This window comes from Anser brachyrhynchus (genome assembly GCF_964034855.1).
Source record: "Anser brachyrhynchus genome assembly, chromosome: 2".
Taxonomy (NCBI): Eukaryota; Metazoa; Chordata; class Aves; order Anseriformes; family Anatidae; genus Anser; species Anser brachyrhynchus.
In genome coordinates, this window is record NC_137695.1 from 78226748 (window position 1) to 78243029 (window position 16282).

General features: G+C 41.6%; 1 protein-coding gene across 2 annotated transcripts; it reads left to right on the forward strand.

Moving 5' to 3' along the window:
- The first annotated feature begins 448 nt into the window (after positions 1 to 448).
- Positions 449 to 2251, forward strand: LOC308188677 (uncharacterized protein). Of its 2 annotated transcripts, none has more exons than XM_080578003.1 (2): positions 449 to 750; positions 799 to 2251. In XM_080578003.1, the coding sequence occupies exons 1-2, from the start codon at positions 525 to 527 to the stop codon at positions 2238 to 2240; spliced, it is 1668 nt and encodes a 555-aa protein (XP_080434129.1). In that variant the 5' UTR covers positions 449 to 524; the 3' UTR covers positions 2241 to 2251. The 2 variants fall into 2 exon arrangements, with proteins under 2 accessions (XP_080434129.1, XP_080434130.1); XM_080578004.1 differs by having other exon boundaries at positions 895 to 2251.
- Positions 2252 to 16282: the final 14031 nt, after the last annotated feature.

Genomic DNA, 16282 nt, shown 5'->3' on the forward strand with positions numbered 1-16282 from the left:
TGTATTCCAAATTGAGTTTTATGGTGCGTTACTTTCTGTATGTGCTCCCTGTTGCACTGTTTATCCTTTCCGGGCCCTGGTTTAAGATTGTTATGGTACTGTGCGGTGTAGCAATGGCTTATGAAATGATGAAATATCTGGTCACGACTTTAACCTGGTATTTGTACTCAGCACTGACGTTGACTCTATACTTTGGAACCCATATCTCGGAAACTATTAGCAATTACACCTATTGCCTGTTTTCGTTAGGGAGCCAATCTGTGAAGGGGACAGGGGAAGACATGTTTCCCTACCTGTTCACTCTCCCTTTCTCCTTCACCACCACCCTCTTATCCCCCGAGCTAGTTACGGTGGCTCTCCGAGATGTTGAATATCCTTGGGATACTCAGACCAGCCTGCTCTTGTTGTTATGTCTCCTGAAGGCGCTTCAGGTTTTGTGGAGGGTTAAACAACTACTTAGGAATCTCATCCGGAGATCTGTCCTGAGGCGGGATAGTTGCGAGTGGCAGGGAGTGTGGGAGGATATGGGCAGGTTTCTAGAGCAGTGGTCACCTCCAGTGTTTTGGACATTCACCCCTGAACAACTGCAAAATCCTAAAAAGCTGGCAGAATGCTTGAAAAAAAGGTGTCATGACTCTGGCAGTTCCAAAGTGACACAAATCACTGTAGCATGCTGGGGTCTGGCTTGTGCCTATCGAGCTGCAATTGATGCTACTAGCAACCTAGCTCCCGCTCCTGCAGCCGCTCCAGGTCCAGCTCCTGCAGCCGCTCCAGTTCCAGCTCCTGCAGCCGCTCCAGCTCCTGCAGCCGCTCCAGCTCCAGCCCCTGCAGCCGCTCCGGCTCCTGCAGCCGCTCCAGCTCCTGCAGCCTCTCCAGCTCCTGCAGCCGCTCCAGTTCCAGCTCCTGCAGCCGCTCCAGCTCCTGCAGCTGCTCCCACTCCTGTGTCTGGGTCAGAGAAACGAGCTGTAGCAGTGCAAGTTGCCCCTGTAGACAAGGTGAAAAAATGGTATAGAGGCTCAGGTTGTTTAGAACGCAGACAGTCTTCTGCTAAGTCTGGGCATAGTGAAGACGAGGCTGGGCCATCAAAGGTGCAGGAGACTGAAGATGAGGATGAGGATGTCGAAAAATCAACAGTAACTACCCGGACTCTATACCAGCGTGAGCTACGAGATGTGCGAAAAGATTTTGGTTGCTGTATAGGCGAGCAGCTTGTCACCTGGCTGCTCCGGTGCTGGGACACGGGAGCCAATTATGTGGAATTAGAGGGCAAGGAAGCCAGGCGGCTGGGATCCCTTGCTAGGGATGCATGCATTGACAAAGCAATTGGAGATGGAGCACGATCTCGCAGCCTCTGGAGGCGTCTTCTGTCAGCTGTGCAGGAAAGGTATCCCTTCAAGGAAGAACTTGTATGTCTACCAGGCAAATGGACCACCATGGAGAAGGGAATTCAGTACCTGAGGGAATTGGCCGTACGGGAAGTAATTTATAAGGACCTAGACGACGCACAAACATCCGCAGATCCAGATGCAGTCCGGTGTACACTACCCATGTGGCGGAAGTTTGTACAGAGTGCACCATCATCATATGCCAGCTCATTGGCAATACTAGCCTGGAAAGCGGAGGAGAATCCCACAGTGAATGAAGTGACTAAAATACTCCGGCAGTACGAAGGAAATCTCTCCTCTTCCCTACAGGCCTGTGTCTCAGCTGTGGAGAAACTCTCTGAAGAGGTCCACCAACTTAAAGAGAATTTATCTTCCCCTCCACCTGAACGAACCAGTGTCCACCAGCTAAAAGAGAATACTTTGGAGAAACTTTCTGAAAAGATCCACCAACTTGAAGAAAGATTATCTTCCCCTTTACCTGAACGAACCAGTGTCCACCAGCTAAAAGAGAATACTTTGGAGAAACTTTCTGAAAAGATCCACCAACTTGAAGAGAGATTATTTTCCTCCTCACCTGTACAAACCAGTGTCTCAGCTATTAGGGGTAAACGTTCATCTATGCAAGGAAGACAATATGGAGGGCACACACACCACGCCACCCTGTGGTTTTACCTACGTGACCATGGAGAGGACATGAGAAAATGGGATGGAAAATCTACTGCGACCCTAGAGGCACGGGTACGTGAATTGCAAAGGAAAACAATTGGGAAAAAGGAGTTCTCTGAAAAGTTTGCTGCTCCAACTTCCAGCAGGCAGTCCTTTAAACACAGAAACGAAGATTCTGACCAGGACTAGAGGGGCCCTGCCTCCAGCCAGGGGGAGGAAAGGGACAATCGAGTTTATTGGACTGTGTGGGTTCGATGGCCTGGCACGTCAGACGCACAGAAGTATAAGGCTTTGGTAGACACCGGTGCACAATGTACTCTAATGCCATCAAGCTATAAAGGGCCAGAGCCCACCTGTATTAATGGTGTGACGGGGGGATCCCAGCAGTTAACTGTATTGGAGGCTGAAGTGAGTCTAACCGGTAATGAGTGGCAAAAGCACCGTATTGTGACTGGCCCAGATGCTCCGTGCATCCTTGGCATAGACTATCTTAGAAGAGGATATTTCAAGGACCCAAAAGGGTTCCGCTGGGCTTTTGGCATAGCTGCTTTGGAGACAGAGGACATTAAACAGTTGTCTACCTTGCCCGGTCTCTCAGAGGACCCTTCTGTTGTGGGGTTGCTGAGGGTTGAAGAACAGCAAGTGCCGATCGCTACCACAACTGTGCACCGGCGGCAATATCGCACCAACCGAGACTCCCTGAGTCCCATCCATAAGCTAATTCGTCAACTGGAGAGCCAAGGAGTGATCAGCAAGACTCATTCACCTTTTAATAGTCCTATATGGCCAGTGCGAAAGTCTAATGGTGAGTGGAGACTAACAGTGGACTATCGTGGCCTGAACGATGTCACGCCACCACTGAGTGCTGCAGTGCCGGACATGCTAGAACTCCAGTATGAACTGGAATCAAAGGCAGCCAAGTGGTATGCCACAATTGATATCGCTAATGCATTTTTCTCCATCCCTCTAGCAGCACAGTGCAGGCCACAGTTTGCTTTCACTTGGAGGGGAGTCCAATATACTTGGAATCGGCTGCCCCAGGGGTGGAAACACAGCCCTACCATTTGCCATGGACTGATCCAGTCTGTGCTGGAGCAGGGGGAAGCTCCTGAACACCTGCAGTACATTGATGACATCATTGTGTGGGGTGACACTGCAGAAGAAGTTTTCGAGAAAGGGAAGGAAATAGTCCAAATCCTTCTGAAGGCCGGTTTTGCCATAAAACAGAATAAAGTTAAAGGACCTGCACGAGAGATCCAGTTTTTAGGAATAAAATGGCAAGATGGACGTCATCAAATCCCAATGGATGTGATCAACAAAATAACAGCTATGTCTCCACCAACTAGCAAAAAAGAAACACAAACTTTCCTAGGTGTCGTGGGGTTTTGGAGAATGCATATTCCAAATTACAGTCTGATTGTAAACCCGCTCTACCAAGTAACCCGTAAGAAGAATGCTTTTGAATGGGGCCCTGAGCAACGACAAGCCTTTGAACAAATTAAGCAGGAAATAGTTCATGCAGTAGCCCTCGGGCCAGTCCGAACAGGACCAGATGTAAAGAATGTGCTCTACACCGCAGCCAGGGAGAATGGTCCCAACTTGAAGCCTCTGGCAGAAAGAACCTGGGGAAACTCAAGGTCGACCCCTGGGGTTTTCGAGTCGGGGATACAGAGGATCTGAAGCCCGCTATACTCCAACTGAAAAGGAGATATTGGCAGCATATGAAGGAGTTCGATCTGCTTCGGAAGTGGTCGGTACTGAAGCGCAGCTCCTCCTGGCACCCCGACTGCCGGTACTAGGCTGGATGTTCAAAGGAAGGGTCCCCTCTACACATCATGCAACTGATGCTACATGGAGCAAGTGGGTTGCACTGATTACTCAGCGGGCTCGAATAGGAAACCCCAGTCGCCCAGGAATCTTGGAGGTGATTATGGACTGGCCAGAAGGCAAATACTTTGGGATATCATCAGAGGAGGAGGTGGTTCGTGCTGAAGAAGCCCCACTGTACAACAAGCTACCGGAAAATGAGAAGAAATATGCCTTGTTCACTGACGGGTCCTGTCGTATTGTGGGAAAGCATCGGAGATGGAAAGCTGCTGTATGGAGTCCTACACGACGAGTTGCAGAAGCTGCTGAGGGAGAAGGTGAATCGAGTCAGTTTGCAGAAGTGAAAGCCATTCAGCTGGCTTTAGATATTGCTGAACGAGAAAAGTGGCCAGTTCTCTATCTCTATACTGATTCATGGATGGTAGCAAATGCCCTGTGGGGGTGGTTACAGCAATGGAAGCAGAACAACTGGGAGCGCAGGGGCAAGCCCATCTGGGCTGCGGCATTGTGGCAAGATATTGCTGCCCGGGTAGAGAACCTGATTGTAAAGGTACGCCATGTAGATGCTCATGTGCCCAAGAATCGGGCTACTGAAGAACATCAAAACAACCAGCAGGTGGACGAGGCTGCTAAGATTGAAGTGGCTCAGGTGGACCTGGACTGGCAACATAAAGGTGAATTATTTATAGCCCGATGGGCCCATGACACCTCAGGCCATCAAGGTAGAGATGCAACCTACAGATGGGCTCGTGATCGAGGGGTGGACCTGACCATGGACACTATAGCACAGGTTATTCATGACTGTGAAACGTGTGCTGCAATCAAGCAAGCCAAACGGTCAAAACCTCTTTGGTATGGAGGACGATGGCTGAACTATAAATATGGAGAGGCCTGGCAGATTGATTACATCACACTCCCTCAAACCCGCAACAGCAAGCGCCACGTACTTACAATGGTGGAAGTAACCACCGGATGGCTGGAAACATATCCGGTGCCCCATGCCACCGCCCGGAACACTATCCTGGGCCTTGAAAAGCAAGTCCTATGGCGACATGGCACCCCAGAGAGAATTGAGTCAGACAACGGGACTCATTTCCGAAACAACCTTATAGACACTTGGGCCAAAGAACATGGTATTGAGTGGGTGTATCACATCCCCTATCATGCACCAGCCTCTGGAAAAGTTGAACGATACAATGGACTGTTGAAGACTACACTGAAAGCAATGGGTGCTGGGACATTCAAAAATTGGGATACACATTTGGCAAAGGACACCTGGTTAGTCAATACCAGGGGATCTGCCAACCGAGCTGGACCTGCCCAATCAAACCTGTTACGCACTGTAGAAGGGGATAAAGTTCCTGTAGTGCACGTAAGAAACATGCTGGGTAAAACAGTCTGGGCTACTCCTGCCTCAGGAAAAGGCAAACCCATTCGTGGAATTGCTTTTGCTCAGGGACCTGGATGCACTTGGTGGGTAATGCAAAAGAATGGGGAGGTCCGGTGTGTACCTCAAGGGGATTTGATACTGGGTGAGAATAGCCCATGAGTTGAATTGTAGTATGTTAATTATTATATAATACTATATGTCATCACTACCATGATTGCTATATATCATAGATGAAAATGGTGATTAATTAGAATGTATTGGAAAGAGTGTAACCTGAGCATGACATAAATGGTATGGAATAAGGGGTGGATATCTGTCCTGGTTCCAGTTAGGACAGAGTTAATTTTCCCTCATAGTAGCTGGTAGGGTGCTATGTTTTGGATTAGGATGAGAAGAGCGCTGATAACATGCTGATGTTTTAATTGTTGCAGAGCAGTGTTTACACCAGGCCAAGGACTTTTCGGCTTCTCGCTCTGTCCTGCCAGCGAGCAGGCTGTGGGTGCAGCAGGAGCTGGGAGGGGACAGACCCAGGACAGCTGACCCAAACTGGCCAAAGGGGTATTCCATACCATCTGACGTCATGCTAAACAATATATAGGGGTGGCTGGCCGGGGTGGGGGGCCAGCTGCTCGGGAATAGGCTGGGCATCGGTCAGCGGGTGGTGAGCAATTGCATTGTGCATCACTTGTTTTCTTACACATTATTATTGTTAATACTATTATCATTATCACTATTATTATTATTATTGTTATTATTATATTCCTGTCTTAATAAACTGTATCTCAACTCACCGGCTTCACTTTCCCGTTTCTCTCCCCCATCCCAGAGAGGGAGGGGGGAGGGTGAGCGAACGGCTGTGTGGTGTTTAGCTGCCAGCCGGGTTAAACCACAACACATGGAAACAAAGAGAATAAATCCCATGCAAGCTTTTAAAATGCATGTTGATGGCAGCAGGAATAAAGGAAAAGTTAGAATAAACCAAAGTATTAACTACAAAGGCCTTGGGTATTACCACGAAATGGTAGACCACGAAATGGTAGAGTTCTCTATTCTTGGCGAAGTCAGGAAGGAGACCAGTAAAAACGCTGTCTTGGACTTCCGGAGGGCTGACTTTGAGCTGTTCAGGACACTGGTTGGCAGAGTCCCTTAGGAGGTGGCTCTGAAGGGCAGAGGAGTCCAGGAAGGCTGGGCACTCTTCAAGAAGGAAGTCTTAAAGGCACAGGAGCGGTCTGTCCCCACGTGCCCAAAGACGAGCCAGCACAGAAGAATGGCCTGGCTGAACAGAGAGCTGTGGCACGAGCTTCGGAGAAAAAAGAGGGTTTATAATCTTTGAAAAAGAGGGCGGATCACTCAGGAGGACTATAAGGATGTTGCGAGGCTGTGCAGGGACAAATTTAGAAAGGCCAAAGCTCATCTGGAGCTCAATCTGTCTACTGCCGTTAAAGATAACAAAAATGTTTTTACATATACATCAACACTAAAAGGAGGACTAAGGAGAATCTCCATCCTTTACTGGATGCGGGGGGAAACTCAGTTACAAAAGGCTGAGGTGCTTAATGCCTTCTTTGCCTCGGTCTTTAGCAGCAAAACCAGTTGTTCTCTGGATAGCGAGTACCCTGAGCTGGTGGAAGGGGATGGGGAGCAGGATGTGGCCCTCACTATCCATGAGGAAATGGTTGGCGACCTGCCACAGCACTTGGATGTATGCAAATTGATGGGGCCAGATGGGATCCACCCAAGGGTACTGAAAGAACTGGCGGAGGAGGTGGCCAAGCCGCTCTCCATTATTTATCAGCAGTCCTGGCTATCAGGGGAGGTCCCAGTCGACTGGCAGCTAGGAAACGTGACGCCCATCTACAAGAAGAGCCAGAGGGTAGACCCGGGGAACTATAGGCCTGTTAGTTTGACCTCAGTGCCAGGGAAGCTCATGGAGCAGATTATCTTGAATGTCATCACGCGGCACTTGCAGGGCAACCAGGCGATCAGGCCCAGTCAGCATGGGTTTATGAAAGACAGGTCCTGCTTGACGAACCTGATCTCCTTCTATGAGAAAGTGACATGCTTAGTGGATGAGGGAAAGGCTGTGGATGTGGTCTACTTTGACTTCAGTAAGGCTTTTGATACCGTTTCCCACAACATTCTCCTCAAGAAACTGGCTGCTTTTGGCTTGGACTGGCGTACGCTTTGTTGGGTTAAAAACTGTCTGGATAGCCGGGCCCAAAGAGTTGTGGTGAATGGAGCCAAATCCAGTTGGAGGCCGGTTACTAGTGGTGTCCCCCAGGGCTCAGTACTGGGGCCGGTCCTCTTCAATATCTTTATCGATGATCTGGATGAGGGGATTGAGTGCACCCTCAGTAAGTTTGCAGATGACACCAAGTTAGGTGCGTGTGTCGATCTGCTCAATGGTAGGAAGGCTCTGCAGGAGGATCTGGATAGGCTGGACCAAAGGGATGAGGTCAACTGTATGAGGTTCACCAACGCCAAGTGCCGGGTCCTGCACCTGGGGCACAACAACCCCAAGCAGCACTACAGGCTGGGAGATGAGTGGTTGGAAAGCTGCCTGGCAGAGAAGGACCTGGGAGTACTGGTTGATAGTCAGCTGAATATGAGCCAGCAGTGTGCTCAGGTGGCCAAGAAGACCAACAACATCCTGGCTTGTATAAGAAACAGTGTGGCCAGCAGGGCTAGGGAAGTGATTGTCCCCCTGTACTCGGCTCTGGTGAGGCCGCACCTCGAGTACTGTGTTCAGTTTTGGGCCCCTCACTACAAGAAGGACATGGAGGTGCTCGAGCGAGTCCAGAGAAGGGCAACGAAGCTGGTGAGGGGTCTGGAGAACAAATCTTACGAGGAGCGGCTGAGGGAGCTGGGGTTGTTCAGCCTGGAGAAGAGGAGGCTCAGGGGCGACCTTATCGCTCTCTATAGGTACCTTAAAGGAGGCTGTAGCGAGGTAGGGGTTGGTCTATTCTCCCATGTGCCTGGTGACAGGACGAGGGGGAATGGGCTAAAGTTGCGCCAGGGGAGATTTAGGTTGGATATTAGGAGCAATTTCTTTACTGAAAGGGTTGTTAGGCATTGGAATAGGCTGCCCAGGGAAGTTGTTGAGTCACCATCCCTGGAGGTCTTTAAAAGATGTTTAGATGTTGAACTTAGTGATATGGTTTAGTGTAGGACTTGTTAGTGTTAGGTCAGAGGTTGGACTCGGAGATCTTGGAGGTCTCTTCCAACCTAGACGATTCTGTGATTCTGTGATTCTGTGATTATATGCAGAATGTCATTGAGTCCCTGCTTTTCTCACTTATTCCTCAATTTAGTAAGACTTCATTAGTAAATTAGGAGGGCATTTCTGAATTTAAATACAACTGTCACAATGACCCCACTGCTTTGTTTTGTGTATTTGGGATTCCATTATATTGCATATAGATGTGGAATAGGGGGTAGATTTTCAGAAACACATGACAACTAAGTACTTGAACATGAATGGTAACAGCTAACCATTTTAGCTGTTAGGCAGCTAGCTGTACTATGCACCCATGAACTCCTGTCCCTAAGCAATCATTTTTCCTTTATTTTTCAGCAAAGCTGTCTTTGTAGAGGAGTGGTCTAGCATTACCTGTTGCATCTGATGGGTTGGGTTCAGGACCCCTTTCAGATTTCCCCTCTAGCAGCGGTCTGTCTCTTTCTGTTCAAGAGCTCTGGTTCTCCCTTTTTTTTTTTTTTTTTTTTTTTTTTTCTGCAAGCAGCAAGCATTCTTTTTCAATGTCACCTGCTTTTCTTCTCCCTTCTCTAAGTGGCAGGCCAAAGAGAGGACCTGTTACCTATTGTAACCATTAGCAGCAGACCTTGACTGCTCAGCAGTCCTTAACAATCTGTTAGAAGATCAGCAGGTAGCTTTTAGACACACTGCCCTATGAGCTGCCTTCTGGTAGTGTAATTGGGTCAGAAAGGAGCAAAACCAAAGCATTCTCTTGGTGGAAAAGCCATCAGTTGTACAGCTGATGGAACTTGCACAGGGAATAATTCAGAAGCAGGGTATGGGAGAGGGATGAGGCACTGCTGTCTGAATGGAAAGGTCATAAGTTTCTGGTGTACGTTAGCACTCCAGCAGCATATTACCTTCTCCTGATGTGAATATTAACTGGTGAACAGAACTGGGAGATGATTCATAGCTCCCCCATAAATAATCAGTGCTCTTTGTGTCAGGCAGATCACAGGTGCAGGAGAGTACCTACTGCCTTCATGTGCTCCCAAAGCAACATGTCATCAGAATGAACAGTGGAAGAAGCCAGGGCACTTCAAACACTTCAGTGTTCTGAAGCCATACTTCCTTTCCTGACTGCTCTCTTGTTCACTGATGCAAGGAATAAGAGACTGCACATAGTGATAGCAACTTGCATCTTTCCCTGTAGCAAAAACAAAGATTTAGCCAACAGCTTGGTCTAGGGAGGCAAGTATAGGTGTTAGAAAAGGTTTCAAAGAGCATTTCCACCTTGACACCTGTTGCAGTGGACTGCATAGGTCATGTAACTCAGTAACGCTTAGCAATATGACTTCCTTAGTGGGCAGTTATGATTTATGTTATCTTGGACCAGACTCTGGTTTGATAGTCATTACATTCATTAATGAAAACATCTATTAGTTGCATGTGGACTCTATATAGACACATACTGGAGATTCAATAATTTGGAAAATGACAATAAAGAATTTTGTCCACAGAGACATATGGGTCTTTTTTACTTATCTCTTCTGTCTGCTGTCTGATACCATTTATATATATATATATAAAAGTTTTATTCCATTCGGAACCTCTATCAATCCAGAAAAAAATCAGAAAAATATAAATCTAAGAACAGCTTATGTAGTAACATTCTCCATCCTCTATACCAACAGCAGACCAAATATATCTGTTTCATTTCAGATATGTTCACCTAGCAGAGTCATAATATTTCCAAGAAATCCATGCCAGGGTTTTTCTGCTATGAAGATTTTTATTTTTATTTTATCTAATCTGAATGACTTTTGGTGCAGTTTAATCACATTTCTTCCTGTTCTATCCATCATAGACATGGAGAACCACATATTTGTACAGGACCATTCAGGAAGGCCTCAAAGGACACCGCTCTTTGAAGGAGTTTTTTTGTGTATCGGAAAGCTCTTATGATAGCTTTTTTTCATCTCCTTCAGCCTACTTTTTCCTAGACTAAGTGGGTTGTGGTTTTTTTGTTTGTTTGTTTGTTTTTGTTTTGTTTTGTTTTGTTTTGTTTTGTTTTTTGTCTTTCTACCTAAGTCACAGTTTCTCAGCTTTCTTGAATTCATTCTTGTTCCTCTTCTTATTCATTCTTATTCCTCTTCTCAGTACTCTCTTTAAGTAATCTATGTCTCTCCTGACCCAGGATTCCCAAAGCTGAACACAATGCTCTCCCTTATGTCCCATGTCTTACAGTCTTTTGTAGTAGACCAAATTGATCGCCTTCTGTTTTCCACAGACAATACCCTTGTTATTGTATTTGGGTATAATTTTTAGCCTTGTTGTTGTTGTTTCATTGTTTTTTGTTTGTTATAATATCACCTTCTTGATGCTTGCTCAGCTTTGTGACCTACTGAAACATCCAGTCCCCCTTCAACAGTATGACTACTTGTCCCACATCGAGTGTCTTTAGAGATGATTATTTCTACTTCATTCTCTGTATGTTGCTTGAAGATGTCTGCAATTTTTTTTCCTTTTTTTTTTCTTTTTTATTTAATGTCCTGCTTTTACCCCATCTATAAGTCTCTCCTCCGTCTGTCTTACCCCTCGTCTTCAAGTTCTTAACCAGCTCCTTCCAACGGATCCATGACAACCACACATAGATTGGTTTCCTCCAGGTTTTATACCAAGTTGTCACCAATGAGTAAAAAGAACTTGCTAGATAGCTTTTGTCCCTTATTTTGTCTTTCAGCAGATGCTTCCATAGGTAAAAGTCCTTTAACAAAGTAGAATATGCCAGGCAGTTTCAAGATTTTTGAACTATCAGAACCTGTTTGTAAGGGAAAGGAGAGATGTATGCTTTGGTATTCAGGCAAGAACAATCCCTATCTAGTAGTGTTGGTAAGTAAAGGTCAGTCATCCCTTATACAGAAGTCTGCAATGTTTTAGATTAATAACTAAAACTTTTGAACATATGTGATTTTTATAAAGACAACAGATAAAATGCATGTTAATCTAACACAATTGGTATGGTTCATTAAACAACATAACAATATAGGTATGAATAAATATAAATACCCTGAATAAATATGGTATTTATTTACCTTAAGGCTAGTCCCATGGTTACAAAACATGCACATTCTGCTTCTTAATTAACACTATCCCATTGTGCTGGAAAGCACTGGTAAGCCTTGCTCAGATGATTCTGGTTTCAAGGTTTATAGTAGATCCCCAGCATACTGCCAGCTGTGTTAGTGCCTTTTTCCTGTTATTACCCAGGCTTTCTTTACTTCTAACATCCTCTGCATATTGGGCTTCAGAGTGAACAGTCACATCCTTGATACAGAAAGGTGTATCTTCTCCCTTTTAACACTATCCTTCCCAAATAGCTGATGACATTTAATTTTATATCACTTCCATGTGAATCATCTCTTTAAATTTCTGCTATTCTTACTAAATCACATTCTTATTCTTCTTTAAAACTTTTGAAACCTTATTTTTATTAGGTATATTAGACACCGAAACACATAGCAGGCAGAGGACCAGAGCTGTGGCTAACCCTAGTCTTCCTTTATGTTTTTTCTGTTATCTTGCCCATACTGTTTTGTTATTTTTCTGTTTGGTTAATTATTATGTATGCTTATCTAAGGGCTTTTGCCACCAGTCATCAAAAACAAAGTTAAGCTATCTTATTAGAATTCCAAACCAATCTACAGGGAAGAGGGTGAAGAGAAATAGGAGCTCTTCTTTTCCATTCCTCTGGGCATCCTAGAGAAATGGAGATAGTGATAAATTGAGATCGTAATTTCTCATATAGCATAGCCAACATGAAAAAATAATCAAGGAACAACTTATCCAGGTAAGACGAGAGTCTAGGACTAATAAAATATCTCTTTATCTCCACATCATTATTCCCATCATTTACCAACCAAAAAAAAATAAAAATAAAAATCTCTGGATTCAGAACTTTGGTTCCATTTTGATGTTTTCTTTATGAGAATTTTCAGGTGAAAGAAGTTTTTTGTTTTGTTTTGCTTTGTTTTCCAGAAAAGTCTTATAATTGCCCTCCTGTGAAGCAAAGGGAAAATAACACTCATTGTAACAAACATTTTGAAAAATATATATTGTTAGAAAATGTAGCATTTAATGGAATAAATCAATTCACCTTATTCCACAGGAAAAAAAAATACATTTTTCACATATCACTAATAAAATCTAAGTGTTCTGCAGGATCTATGGACCTAACAAGAAGTAACACTGTTTAATCTCACTTATATTTAAAAAATTGGAAAACCTTAGCTTAATAAAACAAATTAAATTAAAATGTATCCTGTTACAATATACTTCAGGGTAAGAAAAAGTTAATGGTCAAAGTGGGAAAAACTAAATGAATGGAATCAAAATGGTTGAAAAATTAGTCTTCCTGCATATAATGAAATAAAACTACATGTAGGGGAAAGAAACACAAAAGAATAGTTGAAAGAGAATGACAGAATGTGTCTGCAAGGGATTTTGTTTTCTTTCTTCCCTTTTATAAAGATTAGTGACTGAATTTTAGACCTGTTTTTTAATTTTGGTATCAGATACAATTTCTCTTAAAGGTCATTCTACTATTCAATATTTAGCGCTTATATCAAAGGAAATACTTAAATCATGTGGGTTGTAATGTTCATTTGCAAGTAATATCTGAAATTGGCATGTTTGGACAAATCAATTATTTCATGCACATGTAAGATTTGAACTGTAATCAGTTCTGAAACTACATTTTTAGCAACCATTTTCAAAGAAGCAGCTAATTATGGATTGTAAACTTTCCAAATGAGGCTCGATGCTATTAAAGAGATTTAGTTGATTAGTCTTTGAAGATATATTACTGGGGTGAAATTCTCATCAGATTTATCTAAATTAAAGTGTATCTGTGTTAGCAAGCCCAGAATTTGGTTTGCTATGTTTTCAAATATATTGAGCTTGTCTGCTTATCATTCTGAGTAAGAATTAATAGCTCAACCTATCCACGTAAATTATTCTCTAAAATATTTTATAAATGTATTTTAATCTAATATTTGTACACATAAACAAATAAGTTTATATGAGTGCACAATCAAACATATACAACAAAACAAAATATTTATTTTTTTCTGTTGGAGTGTATGTAAAAATTTGTATTTCTTATACTTGATATTTGTAGATTATAAGCAAAATCAATGGCATAAATAAATATTGCAAAAAATGTATTTGCTTTTTCTCTTCTTACTGTAATATATCCTTATTTTTAAAAAAAAATATTGTCATGCTGCAATTTCGGTAACATGGAGTTACTGAGGTCACTAGAGCACTTTCTGTAAAGCTCATGCTTTCATGTTTGTTTCATATTTGAATAGAATATCCTTTGTAATGAAGTACCCTACACTTCTTTTCAGTCCAGAAGTGGACTTTAAAGCTGAAGTTATTAGAATTCCCATCTGGTTATCTTCAGTTTTGTAAAAGAAGCTGTCCTGTACATGAAAGTGTGTCTGTCAACTGGAAAGTAGTGCTGCAGAAAAATATTAAAAGGCTAAGGTTGATGTCTCTTGGTTCTTCCAGAACAAATTCTGGTTAACAAGCAAAAAGATATTTTGGTTACCTGTGCTCTCTGCTTCTGCTCATCTCTCATCTCTCTCTGTCTCTCTTCTTTACTTCCCCACCCTGCCTTCTTAGGTAACTTTACTTTTTTAATTTGTTAGTATAAGACATGAAACCTTAGCATTTTTCTTTTTTTAATGCTGTTCAAGGAGCTCAAGCTTGAAATGTAGGTCTTTCAAGTCTGTACCTTTTCTGAGGTACAGTGCTTGACTGCTAGTGACTGGAGGCATAGCATTTTTAGGCATGTGTGTTCCTGTACACCTTGACATATACATTAAATCAACATTATGCCGAAGAGGAAACATAAAACCACATGAATGCTAATAAAACCTGTATATTTCCATTGCATTTAATTTTCTTCTGTTTCATAATTCAACAGAACAGCAATAATATCTTTCTAAATCTTATGACTCTTTTTTACCTATAGACCAAAACTGGACCTTGAATTCAACTGTGTAGTGTTAGAGGGAGAGAAAAGTTATAAGCAGCAAACAGTGCAGGCCTCTAAATATTACCTAGGATTGCTTTCCAGTGTCATGATTTTATGACCCAATATCGTCCAGCCTGCCAGAACTAGGAAGGATCATCATCTCTCATTGCAAGGGAAGGCACTCCACTTCCTAATGTGATAAAGCATCCATTCAAAGTCAGATGGCTCATGAAATATTGAAACTTAAACCTGTTGCTAATCCAGGACCTGATATTGACTATCCTGCACTACAGTGTAGTGCTCTCTCTCTTTTTCCCTCACATACAGCCCTGGGCCCTGGTTGTGTGGGTGGGTAATACATTTGCATTTGCAGAAGAAGGAAAAGACACCTTGTACTGGGCTCTGAAATTTCTTTAAAAATTTTAAAAGTTAATTTGAACTAGTGTCTCTCTTTTGTTGTTATCAGGGATGAATACTGTATAGCTCCTTTTAAAATGGAACCATAAATTTTGACTCTTGGAGTCTTTTTTTTTTTTTTCCCCCTCCACACGATACAGCTATAGTTTAAACAAAAAAAAAAAAAAAAGTAAATGATAAAAGGAGAAATTTTAAAGTCAGGAGTTCAGATGAGAGACAGTTTGTTTATTTAACAGGTTTATGCAAACCTGAAGAGGATCAGTTAGAAGCTTTTTTTTTTAATTGTTACATTTAAATGATGAGTAAATTAAAATATGCTTAAAGTAGCTCTGATTATTTATGTATTATGAGCTTTAAAAGCTTTTCTGTTAAAAAAAAAGGGGAAAAAGAAAAAGAAAAAGAAAAAGAAAAAGAAAAAGAAAAAGAAAAAGAAAAAGAAAAAGAAAAAGAAAAAGAAAAAGAAAAAGAAAAAGAAAAAGAAAAAGAAAAAGAAAAAGAAAAAGAAAAAGAAAAAGAAAAAGAAAAAGAAAAAGAAAAAGAAAGAAAAAGAAAAAGAAAAAGAAAAAGAAAAAGAAAAAGAAAAAGAAAAAGAAAAAGAAAAAGAAAAAGAAAAAGAAAGAAAAAGAAAAAGAAAAAGAAAAAGAAAGAAAAAGAAAAAGAAAAAGAAAAAGAAAAAGAAAAAGAAAAAGAAAAAGAAAAAGAAAAAGAAAAAGAAAAAGAAAAAGAAAAAGAAAAAGAAAAAGAAAAAGAAAAAGAAAAAGAAAAAGAAAAAGAAAAAGAAAAAGAAAAAGAAAAAGAAAAAGAAAAAGAAAAAGAAAAAGAAAAAGAAAAAGAAAAAGAAAAAAAAAGAAAAAGAAAAAAGGAAAAGAAAAGAAAAAGAAAAAGAAAAAGAAAAGAAAAAGAAAAAGAAAAAGAAAAGAAAAAGAAAAAGAAAAAGAAAAGAAAAAGAAAAAGAAAAAGAAAAAGAAAAAGAAAAAGAAAAAGAAAAAGAAAAAGAAAAAGAAAAAGAAAAAGAAAAAGAAAAAGAAAAAGAAAAAGAAAAAGAAAAAGAAAAAAAAGAAAAAGAAAAAAAGGAAAAGAAAAGAAAAAGAAAAAGAAAAAGAAAAGAAAAAGAAAAAGAAAAAGAAAAGAAAAAGAAAAAGAAAAAGAAAAGAAAAAGAAAAAGAAAAAGAAAAAGAAAAAGAAAAAGAAAAAGAAAAAGAAAAAGAAAAAGAAAAAGAAAAAGAAAAAGAAAAAGAAAAAGAAAAAGAAAAAGAAAAAGAAAAAGAAAAAGAAAAAGAAAAAGAAAAAGAAAAAGTTTTCCATTCATGTCAGAAAAAAATAAATAAATAAATAACTGTCTTCTGCTCCACTGATACAGA

Excerpts from the sequence above, each read along its gene's own strand:
- LOC308188677 (XM_080578003.1), top strand. The coding sequence starts at position 525 with ATGGGCAGGTTTCTAGAGCAGTGGTCACCTCCAGTGTTTTGGACATTC. Across the intron at positions 751-798 it reads CGCTCCTGCAGCCGCTCCAG|CTCCTGCAGCCGCTCCAGCT; the intron begins GTCCAGCTCCTG and ends CAGCCGCTCCAG.